Genomic DNA, 23830 nt, shown 5'->3' with positions numbered 1-23830 from the left:
TCTGTCAGTCGTGTGTGTGTGTGGGTAGGGTAGGAGCACAAGTAGTACAGAAATTGGTTCAGCTCTGAGGCAGGAGCAACAGCTGCAGAGTGACACTATTTCTGCTCTCCAGCTTGAGCGGGAGGACTGTTCCCCTTGAAGGCACAGCTTGGCCTCATGAGCTTTTCACCTGAGAAAGGATTTGGGCCTAAGAACAAATTGCTCTTAATTAAGAAGATACACTAAATTGGTCTGGAGAGGCTTAATTTGTGATGTGCACTGTCATGTAACTACCTTGTGTCACTCCACAGCAATCCCATGATAGAAATGAAGTACTTGGAGTGGGAACCCTGCCCAATCCTCTTCAAACTGGGGGATGAAGAAAGCTGTATGTAACAGGAGGCCATGAGGAGAGGCAAAGTGAAAGGTCCTTGAGGGCTCCAATAGAAATGCAGAGCTTTCTTCTCCCTAGGAAACCTTATTATTATTTGCATTAAAGTGGTGCCAAAAAAACCCAACCCCGCATCAAGATCAGGACCCCAATGTAGTAGGTGCTGGATAAACCCCCAGTAAGAGACAAATAGCTTACAAACCCCAAACAGCTTACAAGGTAATCAGACACACAATGAGAGAGAGAATTATTATCATCCCCATTTTAAAGCTGAGTCACAGATTAGCTGACTTGCCCACAGTCACACAAGAAGTCTGTGGCAGAGCTATACAGATATCCTGAGTTCTAGCCCAAAACCTTAACCACAAGTTCATCTTTATTTGGCCCTATGTGGATTATAAGTGGCCACCCCTAAAAGTCATTCTTTAGGTCAACACTCTATCATTGGGATCCCTTAATCACAAAAATTGGACCAGTCCTGAGCATTGTTTCCACTACTACACAACAGCCCTAGAGTCAATTCCCAGATCTGGTCTCTGTCTCTTGCTTTTTGAGCCAGAAGCACCAAAACAGTGCTGAAATTCTAGTGGGAACAAATGCCTTAAATCTCCAAAAAAAAGCATGAGTCCTACTTAAGCAGAGCATTCAAGATGAAGAAGACTTTTCTCACTTACAGCAAAATAACAATGTTTAGGTGGAAATGTATATTACACTCTTCACCATGGCGTCTAAGCATTTAATTCCCTAGCTGGCGAGTTCTTTATCTAAATTCTTGCAACTCTTCCCCACCCCCCATCCCCCACACACATGGTGGGGGGACGGACCCTAATCTGTTCCCTTATAATTCATTGGAAGTTTTGCCACTGACTTTAGTGGGAGCAAGACTGAACCTCTTTAAAATCCATAAGATTTTTAAAAAACAAAAAACATTGAGTTATTTTTCTCTTTTGTTTTTTGAGCTTTTAAATACACTTGGGCCATGTTTTCAAGCTTTTCTCCACAACCTTAGGGCTAGAAACTTACCTGTGTTTTTAAATGAAAGCTGAGATTCCCATATCATCACAGGATTCCTGGAGATGGGGCTTTATGAAAAACACCAAATATTGCAAGACTTGTGATAAATATCACAAGAGTTGGCAAATTGAGTCTTATTTTCTATATCTTAAAGCAGCTATAAATGAATCATTTTAGACATTTTCTAGGGTTATATCCAACACCCAGCCCATCAAGTAATCAGAGCTCAGATCCAAATTATTGAATTATAATATCCTAGATGAAATCTTATGAACAAGTTATAGTTCTGGTCATTTTCTGAGGAAAACAGACAGCCTAGCTTCAACCACCCTTATTGAGGTCCTGAGATAATTCTGCCCTAACCCCAGACAGAGGAACCTCTTGGATCAAAGCCTAGAAGCAAGAACTTGTCTTCCCCTTAATGAGCTAGTCCTACTCCTCCTTCTTTCTTCCAGGCACACTAGCGTTCTCAGGGCAGGTCTACACTACTAATTTACATTGGCACAGCTGCATCGATGCTCTAAGCTGATGGGAGAGAGCCCTTTTGGCTTAATAACTCCACCTCCGTGAGAAGTGGTACCTATGTCAGAAGAAGAAGCTCTCCGGCCAACATAACGCTGTTTACATGAGGGAGGAGGGTAAAGGTCAGTATAACTATGTCACTCACGGGTGTGGATTTTTCACAAGCACATCTAGGGTTGCCAATTCTAGTTGGACTTATTTCTGGAGGTTTCATCACATGACATAATATTTAATTAAAGATTAATCTTTAATTCCTGGAGACGCCAGGACAATGCTGGAGGGTTGGCAACCCTACCTGAGCAATGCAGATATACAAGTTTAGACCAAGCCTCAGACCCAAGGCATCCAGTTCCTTCCAGGCTTAAAACAGAGCAACACTCCCTATCCTAGTACAGTCAACCCTCTGTAACCTGCTTCATCCCTTTTATCTCCTTTTTCCTACCTACTTATTTCTTACAGCTGTAGTATCCTCCCTCCAGGCTTGACAGTCATAGCAGACACTGCAAGGGAGAACTGATTGTAATACCTATCTGCAAGCCAGATATTTAAATAATTTCTGTGCTGACCCAGAGTGGGAGGTTGGCATATCCTATCACATGCATCAAACATCCATATATGGGGTACTTCTTCAGTATCCAAAGGGAACAAATAGTTGATACTGTTATTCTGTTATTAAACCCTGAAAGATTTTAATCTTTCCTGTCACGAATCCAAAATGTTTAAAATATCTAGTGAATTGGTAATATCTAAAATAGATACATTAGATCCCTGTCCTGCAATAAACTCCACAGGAGTGTGTACCCCCATTGACTTCAGTGAGGGTTCTTGCAGGGTCAGGGACCATTCATGTGGATCCCTTTATAGGATCAAGGCTTTAGCTTCTTTCTCTGTCACTGTGATTGTTCTAGTCACATCACCCTTCAACTGGGAAATGTGTGATGCACATGATGCTGCATGATTCAAAGATTTTAAGGCCAGAAGAGAGCACTATGATCATCTAGTCTGACCTCCTACTTAATACAGGCCACTGGATTTCACCCAGTAATTCCTGCGTCAAGTCCAAAAACTTCTGGCTGAGCTAGAACATATCTATTAGAATGACATCCAAACTTGATTTGAAGACTTCAATAATGGAGAATCCACCACATCCCTTGGCAAGTTGTTCCAATGGTTAATTACCCTTATGCGCCTTATTTATAGTCTGAATTTGTCTAGTTTCAGCTTCCACCCATTGGATTTCATTATGCCTTTCACTGCTAGATTAAAAAGCCCCCTATTACTAGAAATCTTCTCCCCATTTAGGTACTTATAGACCATGACCAAGTCTCCTCTTAACCTCGTCTTGAATAAACCAAACAGATTGATCATCTTTATTCTCACTCTGTAAGGCAGCTTTTCCAGACCTCAGACTATTCTTCAAGATTTTTTATGAACATATTACTATGTTTGTCAACATTCTTTTTTAAAGTGTGGGAACCAGAACTAGCCACAGTGTGCCAGTCATGGACTTATTAATGCCATGTACAGTGGTCATATCGCCTCCCTACTCCTAAGTAACATTCCTCAACTTATACATCCAAAAGGAAAGGAAATGTTTTGTTTAATAATAGGAAAATTCTTATATTCCCAGATATATTAAGGGACACCCATGACACTATTCACCAGGCTTCATCTTTGTTGCCTACAAGCCTGGCTTCTCTCCGTCTACTCATCAGAGCTGGGCAACATCAACTACAGGTTGACAACTCCGGCTAAGGTTTTGGACTCTCTCATCTGGAGGACAAAACTGGAGAAAGTTTGGGTGGGGATTCCTTTCCTCACAAGGCAAACCACGAAACATATAACAACTCAATGCCTGATTCACAAATACGAAGGAGGCATCACATCAATACTCTCTGCTATTCAAGACACAATTATCTGGCTTAACCATCTGTATGTAAAATTATGGTTGTTACTCTACATTTACAACAGCCATACAAAGAAGAAGAAAACCATCAGAACCAATGTCAGAACCATCAGACCTATACCCTTGCATGTCACCTTCTCGTGCTGAGAAGATTTATTCGGTTCCTAAGTTCTCAGTGCCCATGTCTGCAGGCTCCTCTAACTTTGATGGGGGTGGGAAGGGAGCCTTTCTCTTTAGGGCAGTTTTTGATGGAGTTGTCCTTATGTCTATGAGAGTGCCCCTTACTCTTACGGGAAGCCCTCTCCTTGGACTTAGCAGTCTTAGCTTCTGTTTCTGAGCTCGTGCTTGGGGGGGCACTGCCTGCTTGCTGAGAGTGATGTACATGAGGTCCCTGGCCCAGATCTGATTGGGGTCTCATTGCCTTCTCCATCAGATATTTTCTAAGTCTCAGTTCCCAACCCTCATGTGTTCTGGGGGGAAAGGAGCAGCAGATGCTCTACTTGGCAGACATGTGAGCCTCACCCAGGTAGTAAAGGCAGCACTGATATTTGTCCCTCACAGAAAAGGAGTAAGGGCAGGACACATAGTTTTTAACCTAGGACCCTGGGCATAATCCCAGACATCTTGCGGAGGGGGGGGGGGGAATTTCCCTGAGTGGAAAAGAAAAGGGGGAAAACACTATCTAACTATACTATGATAGACTATACTGTAAAATATTAAAAACTACTAAAAACTAACACATACAATATATTTACAGCAATAATGCAGTAGAAAGGAGCTGAGGACAATGAAGATTCTGATTCAGACCATGTGGCAGTAAGAAGGAACTGGAGAGGCGTCGGCCCACACCACACTTTATACTCCCGGTTCAGAGCATAAGGAGAGCAACAGTACATTTGTGGGCCAATGGACACTGCTTGTGAAATAATTCTGGACTCAGGTGCATGATGCACATATGTACCCACGTGTGGAATACACCTAGGGACCATCACCTGAAGAAGAATGGATATTGCTGCTTCAGTCCTCTAGTAAAACTAAGTGTATACAAACTCAGAAACAATATGTTCTCCTTGACTCTGGTGATGGGAAAGCTTTTCTGCTCTTAGATTCAAAATCAAGAGGATTGTTTAGGCAACTTGGAAATATCCTGGTTTATCACATTTTAATAGGTCTATATAAAACATACAAGTGTCTATTAAGACTATGTCATTAAGATAATACCTTCTAAAGCATTCACTATATATCTATTTAAGATGTTCAAGTTCCATATTTACTTCTTCTCATCTACGGTAGATTTTTTGAAAACTTTTTTCCTAGCAAAACATTTACAATACGTACTGACATGACTATTTTGAAGGGTTTTTTAAAATTTTGTTAATTCATTAATTGATTTGATGTTATCTGATTTTTAATTAGATTTTAAGGTCATTGGGACAGGGACTATATTTTTGCACTGTGTCCGTACAGCACCTACACAATGTGGTCCTGGACCATGACTGGGATTCCTAGATGTTATCAAAATACAAATAAATAACAACAAAATATATTTTAAATAGCCTAATTAATGAGGCTCTATAAAATATAGATTGGATTCACAGACAAATGTTATATTTACTTATTTTCGTGATGAGGGAACACCATTAGCAATCATCTCCTTTAATGCAGAAAAAGCCTCTCGTTGAAGGGGATGGTGTTACTTTCTGTAGGGGGCTTCTTTCATTTCCTGGGTTAAATTATTATACCATATCATGAAACAGATTCAGCTACAACTACTACTAAATCTACTTCTACATATTTTAAATTTAAGCTGGGCCACTGGACAAAATAACCCTTGCCTCACTTACTCTGATTTGGCACTTTTCTGGCAGTACAACAAACACAGATTTTAAAGGTATGAAAGTAAGCCAGTATGAGACCAAAGAACTTCTCAAGGACCATCACCTGTTCAAATTTATCACTGAGTTTTCTGTACTGTCAGTCCATAATGTATTGCAGTTAACACATTAATTTGGTTTACTATCAGCCGATAATTATATAAATGGGATTTGGTCAGAACTAGTACCCATGTCCTGGTATATGTTAAAGCTTTATTTACCTCAATGTAATTTGAAATAGTTTCCTAAAGGATTACAACATCCATGAATGTGTCTATCCTCTAAACTGCCATTAATTTCAATTTAGGCCCTTTCAGTTCACTCATTTACTTGTATTTAGATAGATGGATTCTTCCCCTCTCCCTATGGGGTACAATTAATACCTTAGAAAGAAAGAAATGGCCCACCTTGATTATCACTACAAAGGGTTTTCTCCACTCCCCTCCACCACCCCCCCACTCTCCTGCTGGTAATAGCTCATCTTAAGTGATCACTCTCCTTACAGTGTGCATGATAAACACCCGTTTTTTCATGTTCTGTGTGTATATAAATCTCCTCACTGTATTCTCCACTGAATGCATCTGATGAAGTGAGCTGTAGCTCACGAAAGCTTATGCTCAAATAAATTGGTTAGTCTCTAAGGTGCCACAAGTCCTCCTTTTCTTTTTGCAAATACAGACTAACACGGCTGCTACTCTGAAACCTTAGAAAGAAATATTGTTCCTTGGGTCCTTTCACTTATTTCCCATTCTTTTTCTTCTTTTATTCCTGGACTGCCTTATGTATTTACAACAGTTCTTCAGAGAAATAGCAACCTTCCCCCCATCACACACATACACTTCTGTCTCTCAACAATTTTCCTCCTTTTCAGTCAAAGGAAAGAGTTTCAATTTCCCAGTCTTCTCTATTCACATGCCATTTCCTTTTTCTGGGCCCATCCTTGATTCCTGGTGTACCCAAATGTCTCCTCAATTTCAACAGAAATTTAGTATGGTGGAGGAATGAAGGAGTCAACCCTTCCACCTTACTGCATACTTTGGACTGATACCTCTCCTAAAGAGACAGTGGTGTTCAGTCTGTTGGAAAAAAGGTTGCCTCAGTCAAGTCCCTCTTTCATTTGCATGTAACACTCATTATGAAGAGAATTATGCCAAATATTTATACTGTATTGGATAACAGACTGACTTTTAAAACTGAGTGTATTTCTTCAGAAGAAAGAAAAGGAATACTAGTGGCACCTTAGAGACTAACCAATTTATTTGAGCATAAGCTTTCGTGAGCTACAGCTCACTTCATCGGATGCATAAGGTGCAAAATACAGTGGGAAGATTTATATACACAGAGAACATGAAACAATGGGTGTCACCATACACACTGTAAGGAGAGTGATCAGGGAAGATAAGCTATTACCAGCAGGAGAGCCGGGAGGGGGGGAACCTTTTGTAGTGATGATCAAGGTGGGCCATTTCCAGCAGTTGACAAGAACGTCAGAGGAACAGCGGGGGGTCGGGGGTCGGGGGGGGGAATAAACATGGGGAAATAGTTTTACTTTGTGTAATGACCCATCCACTCCCAGTCTTTATTCAAGCCTAAGTTAATTGTATCCAGTTTGCAAATTAATTCCAATTCAGCAGTCTCTCGTTGCAGTCTGCACATCTACCAATGTGATATATGCCATCATGTGCCAGCAATGCTGCGCTGCCATGTAAATTGGCCAAACTGGACAGTCTCTATGTAAAAGAATAAATGGACACAAATCAGACGTTAAGAATTATAACATTCAAAAACCAGTCAGAGAACACTTCAATCTCTTTGGTGACTCGATTACAGACCTAAAAGTGGCAATTCTTCAACAAAAAAACTTAAAAAACAGACTCCAACGAGAGACTGCTGAATTGGAATTAATTTGCAGACTGGATATAATTAACTTAGGCCTGAATAAAGACTGCGAGTGGATGGGTCAAAGTAAAATTATTTCCTCATGTTTATTCCCCCCTCACCCCCCACTGTTCCTCAGAAGTTCTTGTCAACTGCTGGAAACGGTCCACCTTGATTATCACTACAAAAGGTTCCCCCCCCCCGCCCCCGCTCTCCTGCTGGTAATACTCACCTTACCTGATCACTCTCCTTACAGTGTGTATGGTGACACCCACTGTTTCATGTTCTCTGTGTATATAAATCTCCCCACTGTATTTTGCACCTTATGCATCCGATGAAGTGAGCTGTAGCTCACGAAAGCTTATGCTCAAATAAATTGGTTAGTCTCTAAGGTGCCACAAGTCCTCCTTTTCTTTTTGCGGATACAGACTAACACGGCTACTACTCTGAAACATTTCTTCAGAAGCAGGCAGTGATGTGAAGAGAGATGAGGCTGACTGAATGTAACTCTATTTTTTTTGGTTCTCCTGGACTGAGAGAGGCATTGCTCATTACCTCATTTATTTTATGAAGAATTTTCATCCTTATCCGGTTGATAACTCGGCTCTAGATTATGGATTAGATCAAAAGCTATCAGAGAAGATAGTTTTAAAGCTGATGTTATTTCTATTAAAGTTGATTTAAACAGCTCCAACATCAAACATCTGAGATTTTATTTAAAGGGCAACATGAATTCCTAACTCCCTCAAGCTACTTCTTAATTTCTGAAAAATATCCTTGATGTAGCCTTTGAGTACATATTACTAATAACAGTTAATACAATGCTAAAGGTACAACTGTCTCAACATTTGTCATCTAGCAACTAAAGTGTAGGAGTATTCTATATCCCACCCTGAAGCCAGATAGATTCACTTCCTGGAGCAGAGGCTTTTTCACCCTGTGCTGATTCCTGACATACTTCTTTATTTCATTTTTTAAAGTTGTGGAAACATAAGGCATTAAAATCCTACAGGCTCAATGCTGCTCCCAATTAATTCAATGGGAATTTGGCTATAGACTTGGAAGGAGGATTATGCAGTTCTAAGCATCTGAGGCTAAATTATAACATGTTGGAACACTGGCACTTGGATCACAATGTTCTCATTTGTTGATTAATGGTCTTCATCATAAAGAAAAACACTGAGCAGTGGATGTGCATTAATTATTATTTCTACTGTTTATTACTTGTATAGCACCAGCAGAATACTAGGTGCTGTATAGCAAGGCAGGACAGCAAGATCCCTGCCATAAAGAGTTTACAGTCTAAATAGACAATGTACAAACAAAGGAAGGGACAATGTGGCTAAGCAGAGACGTTAAAACCCTTTTTAGTTATACAAGTTGTGTCTCAAGTTTTCCCCTTCTCCCACAACCTTTATAATTAAATTGTATCTAAAGCTTATGAACATCAGGACATTTCTCTGTAGGGGGAAATAAGGACAGACCAGAGTCAGATAGGTCTGTTGGAAGAGGTGCAGTTTGTGAGAGGAAATTGAAGGAGAAGAGGACAGAGGCATGGTGGATTGGGTAAGAGATGAGAGTTTCAGGAAAAGAGATGATGTTGAAGTGAGCCTGGGAGAGGAGAGAGGGGGAAGAATGTGAAGGGATGGTTATTCTTGCCACCTGGACACAGTGAGAGAGGGAAGGGAAGAGGAGAAGGAGTTTTGGGAAAGCCAGATTGCGTGAGTTTGAAAGAGAGGACAAGGAGCTTGAGTTTGAGGATGGAGGCAAGGGGAAGTCAACAAAGGGATTTGAGGATGAGCTAGGGTTGGTTGGGAAAACAAGCTAAGTGGATGATTTCTGTAGCAGCAGCATTTTGGATGAATTGAAGAAGGGCGAGATGGGACTCCAGAAAGGAGAAGGTCGCAGTTCTGGAGACAATCAGGCAGCAGTGCAACTATTAAAAGGGTTGCAGGTAGCAAGAATGTATATTTTGAAGCTGTGTTGCAGAAATGTTAACAGTAAAATACTGGGATAGTGTACTGGTGTCCTGCTTTCCCCCTCCAGTGGTTGTATGTGCAATTAGGTCTCTGGATTAGGGTATTATTGGTGGTGGGATAAAAAAAACAGACAGATTTTTTAGATTTATATAGGAAGAGCCAGCAGGATTAAACTGCAGACTCAATATAAGGGGAGAAGAAAGAGGACTAAAAAAAATACGCATAGGTTGGAAGCCTTTGGGCTCAGAGAACTATGGAATTGACAGTAGTAATGGAGACGGGCAAGAAGAGAAGTTTGGGGGGAGAGAGGAATTAAGATGTAGCCAGTTTGCTTAGTGGTGGACAGTTGCGGATACGTTATTTAAGGAGAAAAGGCATGGAATTAACCAAGAATGTGTCTCTTATCACCCTGATCACTTTGCTTCTCTGTTGTATCTCTTTCCCCAACTCTCTGTCTGTTTTTGCCTTTTAGAGTGTACACTCTTTGGGGCAGGGGCCATGTCTTCCTATGTATTTGAGCAGCACCTGTTTTATGTGAGCAATAGGAGGCTATTTTAGGAATAATTTGTGCTATTTAATGGCACAGCTCCAGGTTTTAGCACCTCAGCCTGTCTCAAGTACAGATTCTTATTCTGTCTTATTCTGGGCTACATTCTGATTTTAATTACATCAGTGTAAATCCAGATTAACGTATTTGACTTCAGTATTGCTAACCCTCTGTAAGTACCTAAGGGTCAGAATATGCTCCGTTACATCAAAAATAACAAATTAAAACTCTAGCTGTTTGAGTCTGATGCACAAGTTGTAAAGTGTCAAATTGATAATAACTGACACTTTGTGTTCACCATTCATTGTCAGTTTGGGCTAGATCGGGGTTCTCAAACTGGGGGTAGTGACCTCTCAGGGGGTCACAAGGTTATTACATGGGGGGTTGCGAGCTGTCAGCCTCCACCCCCAAATCCTGCTTTGCCTCCAGCATTTATAAGCGTTAAATAAAAAAAAAGTGTTTTTAATTTAGGGGGGGGCGCACTCATAGGTTTGCTGTATGAAAGGGGTCACCAATACAAAAGTTTGAGAAACACTGGGCTAGATGGCAATGCAAAGTAAAGTCACTTCTCACACTGCTGTCTGTGAGAGAGGGGCATGAATCAAATAGATTTATAATTCATGAAAGGAAAGCACCACCAGCTACAGAGGCAATCATGAAAGAATACCCAAAACAGTTTTCCTTCAGCAACATGTGTTCTGCTACACTGTATTCTGCCTTCCGGTAAACCAGAAGAGTAATCTCATACTCAAAAAGATAATATAGGCTAAAGCCACAAATAATAATGGGACACATGCTATCTCTACACAGGTTCTACCATGTAGGGGACTGGAAACTGTAGGTTTCTACTCATGGAGTTTTGTCCCAATATGTTTATTCCCCTAACAATGAAGATTTCAGTATATCTACAGGAGGCCGGGCCTCTGCATAGCACACTGGGCTTCCTCTTTCCTATGGCAGCACAGCTCACTTTCTAGATAAAGCAAAACTCTACCTCAGGTGTGGCTTGCAACTGTGTACAGAGATTTACTGCTAGTCTGGCAACCAGCATCATGTGGACAAGTTTTCACAGCAAACAGAATTCTGCCCAGACAACAGGGAAGCATGTGATAGGGAACAGTGGTTCTACGGCTCATCTCCCTCCCCACCACTGGGCTCCAGGTCCCTTAAACTCTCAGAGCCCAACCCCCAATTTTGGTGCATTTTGGTACTCTCCACATAGCAGAGAATAGCATATGTCCCAACAAAACAGAGTAAGCGAACAAGAGATGTTTACATACAAAAGAGGGTTTATTGGTTGATAAGGGCAATTAGCAGAAACCCAATTTAAGTGTATGAGATTATATTTCCCATGTAGGATCTTTAATGAGTGTGATGCCCACTTATGGAATATGTTTGTTTAAGAGTCCTACCAAAGTTTTTGGATAGAATGAAAAATAGTTTTTCAGGGTGCAAGACTTCCAATTCTATTTCTTACATTGTCTTGATTTTGAATTTTATTTCTATTTAGAACTAAATAGAAATTAACTTAAAATATCTGAAGACTGACCATGTGTGGCTGAAAACTGGGAATGACTGTTTTCATAGCCCTTGTGATGTCAGCCTGACAACTGTGTTTTGTCCCAGTGTTTGTAAAGAACACCACCTCCTGAAGAAGTCATCCCCAGCAGAACAGGTAAAAGTGACAACAAGCTAACAGAATGCAGATGTCTCTCAAGGACTCATCCCCCACAGGCCTGTCACCTGTCAAGACCTTCTCTCCCAACCTCCAGCATGAGACTATAAACCAGCCCACTCTAACATGTCACATCAGATCCACATGGAGTCAGAGAATTACTGAGTGGTCAATGCTGACAGCCTATAGCAGCTCAGCTTCCCCACCACCTGCAGATTCTGGCAGAAAATACAATAAAGAGGTTAGATAGTTGGAGGAAACTGAAAAGGGACTAGAGAGTTAGGAAAGTACAGTTTTCTCTCACCTACATGCTCTTTAACATGTCCTAGTTTTCAAGCTGAAATAGCAGAAAGGTGGTAAGGGGAAAGTGGGCATCCTTTGCTTTCTCATCCCCTCTCCAGCTATCTATTTTAGGGTTTTCTATAGTTTTTGTCATCATAGTAACTAAGTGTTTAGATACTATGGTGATGTAAGAAACCCTAAGAACCCCTCTTGCCAACACTCTCCTGTGTACACCTCACTGACGGCCACCACAACCAAGCCCTGCCACAACCATGTGACAGGTGTTGAACAAAAGTTAAGTCCAAAAACTCAGGGGTAAAACCCAATTTCCAAGAATGTCCATATTTAAATGTAAAGTGGAAACCTGGTGGCATATGCGCAACAACCAAAATTTTGTGTTGTTCCTGGAACACATAAGATGCTTTCACAGTCCAGTGTGAGAATCAAGTGACCCAAAGTCCCTTTCACCCAGGTCTCTCACTTGTTAATACAATATGCTAATATCTGAGTAACTGGCAAAGCTTGTTTAGCATGTTTCTGGTGGTATACTCAGCCTTCATTAAAAGGCTCTCCTTTCTCTGGTATCAAGGCTCTGTATCTTTGTTTCAAGTTACATTAAGAAAAGACACACACTTCCTAATGCCTGAAAAATTTCAATACCATGGATGGTGTTATAAAGTGGATTTATGTCATTTACATTCTGCAATAGAATTCAAACCTCACTAAAGAAAAATGCAGTCAGTACCATGGCTGACAGGTATCATAGGCCAGGGGAGGCTGTGCCTCCCCAAACAGCCTGGCATAGCCCTGTCAATGCTCTACCCCCGAACCCCTCCTGCAGTTCCTCTGTGGTCCAGGTTGGCTGCCGCTTGCGGTGCTGGAACCACCCCACTCGGCTCTCCGGTGCTCCAGGGCTGGAGGTTGCTCAGGGGCTGGGGGCGCTGCAGCTGTGCCACCCACCCACCCACCCGGTGCTCAGGGGCTGAGGTCTGGGGCACTGGGACCGCACTGCTGCCCAGTGCTCCAGGGCTGGGGGCGCTCGGGTGGCTCGGGGTAGGGCCAGGGCCACAGGAGGGAGTGCTCTGGGCTCCTGCAGGTGAGGGGGGCAGAAGTGGAGGGGGAGCAGAAGGGCCTCGGGCAGAAGGGAAGGGGCCAGGGCTAACCTCCCACAACGGCCGGTTCACCAGCTGCCCATGGTCAGTGCCACTTATAAAAAACTGCACCTACTTTATAACACTAAATTTACAAGAAAGTATTTCCAGGGCACCATTTTGCCCCACAATTTTCAAATTGGATTTTTTCCAGTTTATAAGAATTGGTTTAAAAACCACATATCCATTTAGAAAACATTTACTAATGTTTTTTAGGGTCGGATGACCAATTTGTCACTCCCTGTAAAAGAGGTCAGTCAGTGTCATTTTCTCCCTTGAAAGAAAATGGATAATTCATGTATCTAGCTTACATACTAATACAGTTGTTGTGGTAACATAATATGAAACCCTGAAGCAATTTAAAGAGACTACGCCAAACAGAAAGTACAAAGGCTGGATAGGCCTTACTGTACCTTCTAGGTATAAGAATACTTTTCATTTGCTACATACGGTGCCAATGCTGACTGTATAGGGAATTAATAAAACACAAGAAGTTAAATTCAGATCTGGCCTAAGTAACTCGGTTTATCTACATGGAAGTCAATGGTACTGCTCCTGTTTAAACCAGAATTCAATTTGAATCTTAGTTCTTAAGTAGCTCGTATAAATTTTAAGAAATATCTTGTGTTTATTTGTTACAATACACCAGAACCCTCTTACAGCTACATCATGTTTTTTCCATAAGCTGAAGTTCTCAGTAACTGGAATCAACACAATGTAAGGCACTGAAACAATTTGAGATTTTCATTCTTCTTCGCTGTTAACAGAGTCGTCATTATATCCAAGTTCACTGTAAGTGGATTGCACTATAATTGATGCAAAAATATCTTTCTGTGAACATGCCTGGTTTTAGGAGTCATGTTCATAGATAAGAAGGGCAGTTCTCTTCTGCTCTCTTCACTGCCTACTTGATAACCAGCCTGCTTTTGCTCTTTGTGTAACTTATATTCTGTTCATAGGTGCCAGAAGAGAAACTATATAATGGGTTACTAAAAAAATAGAGGTATAATAAGTGAGGAAAGAATGTGGTGTGAGTATATAAGGGTAAAAATGAGAAAGACACAGTATATACTAAATTTGTGAGCAATCTAAACACACTGTAAAAATTTTTCAGTACAAGTAGATTTGCAAATTATTTAGTTTCAAACAATTCTGTTGGCTCTCAAGGCCAACCAAACACTGCACTTCAGTGTTGTCCCACCTAAAAGCATATATTGCCTTGTTTTACCAACAAATTAAATCACTGTCTGGACTAGGTTGTAGCTGTCTGTTTAACACCTATGATACAACTCATCCTCTCTCCCTATCCTATCTTCAACTAAATGACCAGGAAAAGAAAATAGAATAAAACCATTCACAATGGTATTACTACACTGTAGTACTACACTGTATCCATTACTTTGTCCCCTGGTGGTATACCAAATCTTATCCCATAATTTGGTAATTATGGATTTAACAAATGGATGGTACTCTATTGCTTCTATTGGGTCACTAATAGTGTCTGCTGGAATATTAGGGGTTTGTTGTAGGCCTAGCTGTGTGCTTCTTTAAGAGCAGTGAATGTCTCCACTGAGACAAGTAGTGCAATCTGAAATTTTGGAATGTAAGGCTCAGTTAGACTCCCATTTTACTTTGGGTTTTCAATTTTTGTGGAGGTACTCTTTTAACAGTTTTGGACTGGCAGACAGAACTCTAAGGAAATTTCACAGGAGGCTCCAGGACTTGGATGTCCTGGAAGACTCATTCAATGACAGACTAGGGACAGATTCCAACTAGCTGTGGAACAATATCCGGGGTGGAAAGGGGCCCAGGGCCCAAGAGAATTTAAGATGCACAGACTTGGGGTGGGTGGAGGTGAAGACTATTGCTGGAGAAGCTTAGGACCAGATGGCACAGGCAGTGGGGATTTAAGTAGCTTGGGACCTGGCTCTAGCTGCCCTCTATCCATTCTTGTGTTGGAATTTTGTGCCCCACCATGTTATGCATTATGAGGTTTGATCTGAGACACCCCATAGTGCACAGCACAGTAGTGCACTAAATTTAAAAACAAAAGGCAACAAAGGAGAGGGCACCTCATGTGATAGGCCAAACTCGGAGGCAGCTGGTCCCACCAGAGAACCACAACATGAAGCATGGACAGTGGCACGTCCAAGCCTTTTGTGTAGCGGAAGAATCCTTATCCCTGAGGCCCTGCGTGGCACTCGACAAAGCATGAAGCACCACAGCCCAGACCACCCACAGAGGCTCCTCTTCTCTCCTTTCCTGCATGTCCTTGTCTCCCAAGTCCTATTTGTCTTTTAATATGGCATTCTGTTTTTTAAAGAAACAGACAACATAAAATAATGAATAAATATTAAAAAATAAGATATGAGAAAGGTGGCAATTTTTAAACACCATTTTAAAACCCATCTGACGCCAGTAAATTAGAACAACTTTGGAAAATTAGGTTTTTCCTGTATACATTGCTTGAGTGATGGGTAAGAGAGATCCTCACATACTGATGAAATCCTGGCCCCACTGGGTTTGTCTACACAGCAATTAAAGACCTGCAACTGGCCTGAACCAGCTGACGCGGGCCAGCCATGGCTGTGCCATGGGTCTTCTATTACAGTATAGACATACCCATCGAGATCGATGCCAAAACTCCCATTGATTTCAGTGGGCCCAGAATTTCACCCACTACATTTAGAAACCTTCATCCACTTAAATGGAATGGACAGGATAGGCCTCTGTCACCTTCTGGCTGGTGCGCTGTCACTTGCATATCATATAGACCACTTTTACTAACAGATTTTTTGGAGTGTCTAGCAAGGGTCTCTCCTCTAGGCAAATCAAGAATAACATCATAAAATCTGTATAGTATTCATCTCTACTCTATAGATTCCAGGGTTATTCTGAAAATTACATTGTGAGGCTCCAGTTTGGAAAGCAAGAGGGGGAGTGATCACCCCTATCTAGATCCATGCAGCAGTAGAAAACCATGTGATTTATTGCTATTAATTAATTCACATAGTTTCTTGGTTAAACACAGTTTGTTCTTTGCTCATTATTGAAGCCCAGCATCAGCAGAAAGTGGCTCTAATTTGACCTGGCTAAAGAGCTTTTCATCATTCCTCACCCATGCCACAGCTTTTACTCAAGTACACTCTTTCCATTAGTGGGAATGACCTTGGACCTTCCTTGAATGTATCAAAGGTAAAGCTGACGTTGCTCACTTAGGAGGACACTGTGATGATCAGCTCATTTTGCTTTAGGATGCTGAGCCAGATTAACCACCAAAAATCAGAAAATAATATTAATATTAATATTTAACGGTAGACTGTTGTTGTTTTTGTCATGAGCATGCTTGGAGTGAAACTGAAATGTGTCTGCTCATAGTCCATCCCTCCAAAAGTCTCCTGTCAAGCCTTTATCAGTTGAAAATATTTGTTCGACTTCTTTGGGTGGGGGGGGGAAATAGTGGACAAAGGTGACCCAGTGGATACCACTTGCTTCTCTTTTCAAGCATTATGGTCTTTCACAAGAGACTACCAGACAAAATAATCATAGCACAGGGTTTGTGTTTGTTTTTCCACTAGACCTGCAATAAAACATTTTTTATTATTGGTTGACTGCTGACATGGAGCATGGCACCATGACAGACACAAAGGAAGACATGGGCCCTGCCTGGAGTAGCTTCTTAAGAGGATGTCTGTCTATGCCTGTGGGTTAAGTGTGTGACTGAATGCACCCTATATAAAGCAGACACAAGACACACTGGATACAAAAAAGCAAGCATTCTTGTGTAAGAGACAGAGGGAACCTAATGTAGTGTGCGTATACTGGATGCAGTGTGTCTAGCTGTAGGTGCTCTATTGTGTAGGGCAGATTAATTCAGTGTGTGTGAATGAGGGCTGTTGTGCTTGGCTGTAAGTGGAGGTGTTTAGGGGGTGGGGAGGAAGGGTCTGAGGAGGGCTAAGACGTGCCCGTGCTTCAGCCCAGTGACTGACTGACTGACTGTCTCCTCAGCCTCTTCACTGCCTATCAGTCCCCACCTTGTGGGGCCTCCCGGCTCCTCCAGTGCTTGGGCAGGCGATAGGGACCTGGCAGCTTCTGACTAGATGCTCAGCTGCTGACTGCCAGGCGCGCACACACAGTGCACAGCCATGGACAGCTCCTGGGTGGAGAACGGGACTCTTTCCCCCTTCGCTTCGCTCTCCCCGGAGCCCGAGAACAGCAGCAGCGGCAGCCCCAGCCCCTCCAGCCGGGTGCCGCAGGCAGGCAGGGGGCCGGGGGGCAGCCCCCCGTTCTGGGACACCCCTCTGAACCAGGGTTTGAGCGTGTTCGTGGGGCTGGCGCTGTGCACCACCATGCTGGGCTTGGGCTGCACCGTGGAGCTGAGCCAGCTCGGGGGGCAGCTGCGGCGGCCGGTGGGGGTGCTGCTGGCGCTGCTCTGCCAGTTTCTGCTCATGCCCCTGCTGGCCTTCCTGCTGGCGCTGCTCTTCGCCCTGGACGAGGTGGCAGCAGTGGCCGTGCTGCTGTGCGGCTGCTGCCCCGGGGGGAACCTCTCCAACATCATGTCCCTGCTGGTCGACGGAGACATGAACCTCAGGTACCCAGCCGGCCGGGGCCGCTGCCGCCGCGGCGCGCCCGGCTCATCTCCCTCCCCGGCGGGGCAGGCGTCGCTCCTTGGCGGAGGAAAGGACCCGCAGAACGCGGTCCGAACCCCGCTGTGAGAGGGCGGCAGCCGGGGGCCTCGGTGTGCCGGGGGGGGTGGGGTGGGAGGAAGGGGCAATGTGGATGGGCCGGGGTCACTAGCAGTGCGGGGGGGTGGATGTGCCGGGGAGGGGGGGTGGGAGGAAGGGGCAATGTGGATGGGCCGGGGGTCACTAGCAGTGCGGGGGGGTGGATGTGCCGGGGAGGGGGTGGGGTGGGAGGAAGGGGCAATGTGGATGGGCCGGGGGTCACTAGCAGTGCGGGGGGGTGGATGTGCCGGGGAGGGGGGGTGGGAGGAAGGGGCAATGTGGATGGGCCGGGGGTCACTAGCAGTGCGGGGGGGTGGATGTGCCGGGGAGGGGGTGGGGTGGGAGGAAGGGGCAATGTGGATGGGCCGGGGGTCACTAGCAGTGCGGGGGGGGTGGATGTGCCGGGGAGGGGGGGGTAGGAGGAAGGGGCAATGTGGATGGGCCGGGGGTCACTAGCAGTGCGGGGGGGTGGATGTGCCGGGGAGGGGGGGGTAGGAGGAAGGGGCAATGTGGATGGGCCGGGGGTCACTAGCAGTGCGGGGGGGTGGATGTGCCGGGGAGGGGGTGGGGTGGGTGGAAGGGGCAATGTGGATGGGTCGGGGGTCACTAGCAGTGCGGGGGGGTGGCTGTGCCGGGGAGGGGGGGTGGGAGGAAGGGGCAATGTGGATGTGCTGGGGGGTCACTAGCAGTGCGGGGGGGTGGATGTGCCGGGGAGGAGGGGGTGGGAGGAAGGGGCAATGTGGATGGGCCGGGGGTCACTAGCAGTGCGGGGGGGTGGATGTGCCGGGGAGGGGGGGGGTAGGAGGAAGGGGCAATGTGGATGGGCCGGGGGTCACTAGCAGTGCGGGGGGGTGGATGTGCCGGGGAGGGGGTGGGGTGGGTGGAAGGGGCAATGTGGATGGGCCGGGGGTCACTAGCAGTGCGGGGGGGTGGCTGTGCCGGGGAGGGGGGGTGGGAGGAAGGGGCAATGTGGATGTGCTGGGGGGTCACTAGCAGTGCGGGGGGGTGGATGTGCCGGGGAGGGGGGGGTGGGAGGAAGGGGCAATGTGGATGGGCCGGGGGTCACTAGCAGTGCGGTGGGGTGGATGTGCCGGGGAGGGGGTGGGGTGGGAGGAAGGGGCAATGTGGATGTGCTGGGGGGGTCACTAGCAGTGCGGGGGGGTGGCTGTGCCGGGGAGGGGGGGTGGGAGGAAGGGGCAATGTGGATGGGCCGGGGGTCACTAGCAGTGCGGGGGGGGGTGGCTGTGCCGGGGTGCGGGTGGGTGTGGACGGTGAGTGTTGCGGGAGGACTCTCCGTTTTACGGCTGTTTGAAATATTTGCTATTTTATAATCAGGTCTGTGCCAGCCTTTTGGTGCCCCTGTTCCGGGGCGCAGCCTGTGGGTACCGGGACAGAGGAGCCGGTTTCAGGATCTCATCAGGGGAATTTTGGGGGGGACAAAAAGAAGTTGAGCTCTTGCGCTGTCTCCCGCGCTGGCTTTGGGAGATGGGGGGAGCCCAACCCATGCTGATTATTATCGGTTTGTGCTCCAAGACACGCCACGGCATGCAGGTTTTACATGCAAAAATATAATTTTCTTTTCACAAAAAACACAGCTGGCAATACCCCTCCCCTTCCTAAAAACCATATTCTGGCCAATATCCAATCTGCTCGGTAACTGAAGGGAAATTCTTGCAATCAGACAGCTACTTGCGCCCTGGGCGACTCTTGTCCGAGCTCCTAGAGAAGGGTTTTGTACAATAGGTTTGTGGCTCGTTACACGAAATGGATTTGTACCGCCAGCTCTTACTGGAGCCCGAGGAGGTACTGTTCCCCCCACCCCAGCAGCTGATGGAAGAGCGGCTCAAGCTGACCCGCCGCCTGTTGTTCTGTCCCCTCCCTCCTGCAGTATTATCATGACCGCCTCATCCACCCTGCTGGCCCTGCTGCTGATGCCTCTGTGCCTGTGGATATACAGCCGCGCCTGGATCAACACGCCTCTGGTGCAGCTGTTGCCCCTGGGGGCCGTGAGTCTGACCCTATGCAGCACTTTGCTCCCCATCGGCGCAGGAGTTTTCATCCGCTACAAGTACACAAGGGTCGCCGACCTCTTGCTCAAGGTAACAACAGCTGCGCCGGGTCCCGCTTCTACATACACAGAGGCGCTGAGCACCACTCGAGAGCAGGCCTCTGGGAGCTCCTTCTCGCTAGGGTGGTCATAGGGGTGTGGGGAAGGGCTTTGCTTCTGGGAGCCGCACCATAGGCGCTGCTGCTTTAGGATACAGAGTGCACATGGTCTAGTTAAAGGATAAGAAAAGATGCCCATGGGGGAAGATTTAACAGATCTACAATAAAGAGACGGGTCAAGCTTGCCAACCCATATAAATATTGCCCTACGTCGTGAGTACTCCAAAGAGTAGAGGAGCCAGCATTAAGAGCAGCGTGCATGGTACCTGTTTTCATCAGGACAGCATGTCAGTGTAGAAACTGAGCACTTCCCTGTATTGTACTGATATCACTCAAATCATAGGATTAAGGCTCATCACATAAACGCCTGTAAACCCTCAGGACTTGTTCTGAATTCTAAACATAATCTCTCTCTCTGTTTTCCAAAGAGGAAGTATAAGCGCCCATTGTGGTCAACTAGTAATAAAATACTGCCGGTGGGTGACTGATTTCTGTAAAACAGTTATAGGCAGGATTAGAGTTGACTACAAGTAACGTTTTGTTAAAAAACAAAATTGCTCCCTCACAAAGACCAAAGGATGAAACACTATTTCCCTACAGTAACATTAAATAAAAGGTAAGGTAGACAATGCCATTTCTTCGATGCAACAAGAGCAGATCAAATCACAAAAGAAATGCTCAGTATATTTCTAATTATCAGATAACATTGCTAAGCATGTGCTTTAAATAAATAATGTTATAAATATAATCAGGTACTATATCCACATTAAAACTAGTAGCTTCAGTCCCACATGCAATAAAATCAGTAAATTCCTCACAAAAATAGTAACAGGAACAACTACCTTAATTTGGAAAAATTAAAACAAAAAGATAACAACAGTTATTGTTTTCTAAGTTATTTCTTTGTTTGGAAATATACAAATTTTCAATAAGCATTTTTCATCAATTGTGGCACCACCAATTTCTATATTTCTAACTAAACCTTCAGCATACAAGCAATTTGTATGGCAGTCAATAAGAAAAATAACATTAAAGTACATTTATGTGCATGTTATTTGAAAATAATTTCGAAGGTTCAACAAAATAAACAAAGGTACCAGGATTTTACCCAGTGTTTTAGGGAAGGATGAGGACAACTAAAAAAAAAAAAAGGTCTCACTGAACAACAGAAATGTACAATCCTATTATCTTTAGCTAACATTACCTGCAAGGAAGGGGAAGAGAAAGGTTTCAGGAAAGGGAATTCATGGGGATAGAAAAGTGAAACTACTAAACATAATTACCTGACTGAAGTACTATCACAAAAGTCTTTAAACATATATTTATGTTGAAAGCAATAATTGTGAAATGAATATTTCTGTTAAACAAAATATGGAAGTTAAAACTTAAGGTAAACTTTCAAGCAAAACATGCTCAAAGGTAAAGCAAAGGCACTCAGCACACACAATACTGCAAAAATCAAACAATGGCTGCAGCATGCACAGAATACACTAAACTAAAAAGACCCAAACTCTAGGCCCAATCTTGCATCAATTAAAGTAAATTATATCACTGCCATTTAATTCAATGGGATCAGACCTTATCTCAGAACTGGTACCATCCTTTTTAACTGTCAGTTTGGATGGTTTATATCTCCTTTAGGTTTAAACTTGACATACACATTGTTAGGCAAGATGAAATTTCTTTAAATAGTTTATCCAATTTACCCTTTTAAGGTAATATTTTAAAGTATTATAGCAAAAATAAGACTTAGCTTCATTTTCTTTTTTAAATGAAAATTTACACACATTAATACAGATTGTTACTATCTTTCTGAGAAAGTATCTCAGTTATACTGTTAAAAACTAATTAAGAAACAGATTTCTTCCACCCTTATTCACCTTGGGCCTGATTCAAAGCCCACTGAAATTTTGGATCAGGTCCAAGGTAAGAAAGGGTAGCAGAATCTGTCCATCAGTGGATAGTTTAAAAGAAGCTCTATGTTAGAAATGCTAAAGGTATGACAAACTCAAGAGCATTTGGGATTAAGCAGAGTGGTCTTTTCAATGTCCTTCAATCACATTTTGTCTGTTCACTATTCATATAAGGAAAAGCTTCCGCTGTAACAGCTGCAATAAAATGTGCTGATTTTTAAAACAAATATATAGTTTAAATTCTTTCCTTGTTATACTATTTTAATATTTGTGTATGTAATTAATTTGCTTTTAAACAACTCTAATGTAAGTTTTCCCTTCTTTTTTCTCTGACATATCTGATTGTGATTATTCATTATTGCTAGGTTTCCTTGTGGTCCCTTTTAGTGACTTTGGTGCTTCTTTTCATTCTGACTGGCACTATGTTGGGACCTGAGCTGCTGGCAAGTATCCCTGCCTCCGTCTACATAGTAGCACTCTTGATGCCCTTAGCAGGCTATGCCTCAGGATATGGCTTAGCTACTTTATTTCACCTGCCACCTCATTGCAAGAGGACAGTGTCTTTGGAAACAGGATGTCAAAATGTCCAGCTCTGCACGGCTATACTAAAACTAACCTTTCCACCACATCTCATAGGAAGTATGTATATGTTTCCCTTGCTTTATGCACTTTTCCAGGCTGCAGAAGCAGGACTTTTTGTGTTAGTGTACAAGATGTACGGAAGAGATACCTATAAACAAGATCCCCTAAATGAAGATGAAGACACAGATATTTCTTACAAGAAACTGAAAGAGGAGGAAATGGCAGACACCTCATACGGCACGGTGACTACAGAGGAACACAATTCTATTCTGATGGAGACTGCACAAACTGCACTGTAGATGGACAACAGTCAGAGCAACAGAAGGGGACGCTTGAATTACTAATAGTATATGGTATTTGCAATATGTTTTCAGAGCGAGTAAAACAGGCAGCTGGGGTACTGACCAGCCTCGATAATCAACCGAACTACTCCCAGTGTATAAGATGACCATACCTTTATTATTGTGCCAGTTGCGAATATTTCCTCAAACATATAGCCTTATATGTACAAAAATCAATGTGATGCAACGAGATACATTTACATCTTCATAGGAAGACACTCTTTGGTGAATTAAGTAAGGCAGGGACCGATACCAGAAACCAAGGAAGCATTTTGTAGGAAAGGGTTAATTTGTGTATCAATGGTGTGAACAAAGGAGCAAATTAGATAATATTTGTAAAGTGTCGTTCAATTTCATGCATCCTATTAGTTGTAAAAAAATCCTGTTGATTGTTCTGATTATAAATGTGTGGAAAAGATGAATTAACGCTGTATTAGTCACCAATTAAAATCCCTCCAAAGATAACTAAAAATTAAAAGGAAGTGCAAGTAACGGTCTAGTTTATCTGGAGATGTATCTAGCAGCGATTTATCTGCAGGGAAGGTAAATCCTCCCTTCTTAAACTACCTGGTCCCTGGCTCTTATGTTTAGTAGCAGCCTAGGCATTCACGCGTTCCTTCCTCCTCTACAGATTCAGCCATAGGTGCTGGAACTGGGGGTGCTCCCGCAGGGTTGGGCTTGAAGTGGTTTCCATCATACGCAGGGTTTACAGTTTGGTTCAAGGCTGTCAGCACCCCCACCATACAAATGGTTCCAGCGCCCCTGAATTCATCCGCCTGTTGTTTCTCTCACAGACACCCCGCTATGACTCTTTGTTTGCGGCGTACAGCCTCTTGCGTGCTCCCGGGGGAATATCACCGATCAATCAAATGTACCGGGTCTGCTCAAGAGAAAACGCTCCACAGC

At 43.9% G+C, this 23830-nt stretch overlaps 1 protein-coding gene and 1 long non-coding RNA gene across 2 annotated transcripts in view; one reads left to right on the top strand and one right to left on the bottom strand.

Moving 5' to 3' along the window:
• LOC311519675 overlaps positions 1-23830 on the bottom strand; it is a 67982-nt gene that overhangs the window by 43064 nt on the left and 1088 nt on the right. The gene's annotated exons all lie outside the window — the stretch shown is intronic.
• Positions 17238-23381, top strand: SLC10A4 (solute carrier family 10 member 4). The gene is made up of 3 exons (XM_084626424.1): positions 17238-17789; positions 19811-20021; positions 22367-23381. Exons 1-3 carry the CDS (start codon positions 17344-17346, stop codon positions 22880-22882), a joined length of 1173 nt encoding a protein of 390 aa, XP_084482550.1. The 5' UTR covers positions 17238-17343; the 3' UTR covers positions 22883-23381.

The sequence above is a fragment of the Lepidochelys olivacea genome (assembly GCF_965140295.1).
Source record: "Lepidochelys olivacea isolate rLepOli2 genome assembly, chromosome: 4".
In the NCBI taxonomy this organism is placed as follows: Eukaryota; Metazoa; Chordata; order Testudines; family Cheloniidae; genus Lepidochelys; species Lepidochelys olivacea.
Note: the sequence above shows the minus strand (reverse complement) of the source record. Positions and strands in the feature narration are given on the sequence as shown.

What these genes read in the sequence shown, in the direction of transcription:
- SLC10A4 (XM_084626424.1), top strand. Translation starts at nt 17,344, where the DNA reads ATGGACAGCTCCTGGGTGGAGAACGGGACTCTTTCCCCCTTCGCTTCG. An exon ending in GACGGAGACATGAACCTCAG is followed by an intron (nt 17,790 to 19,810) that starts GTACCCAGCCGG and finishes TCCCTCCTGCAG; the next exon opens with TATTATCATGACCGCCTCAT. An exon ending in TCGCCGACCTCTTGCTCAAG is followed by an intron (nt 20,022 to 22,366) that starts GTAACAACAGCT and finishes CATTATTGCTAG; the next exon opens with GTTTCCTTGTGGTCCCTTTT.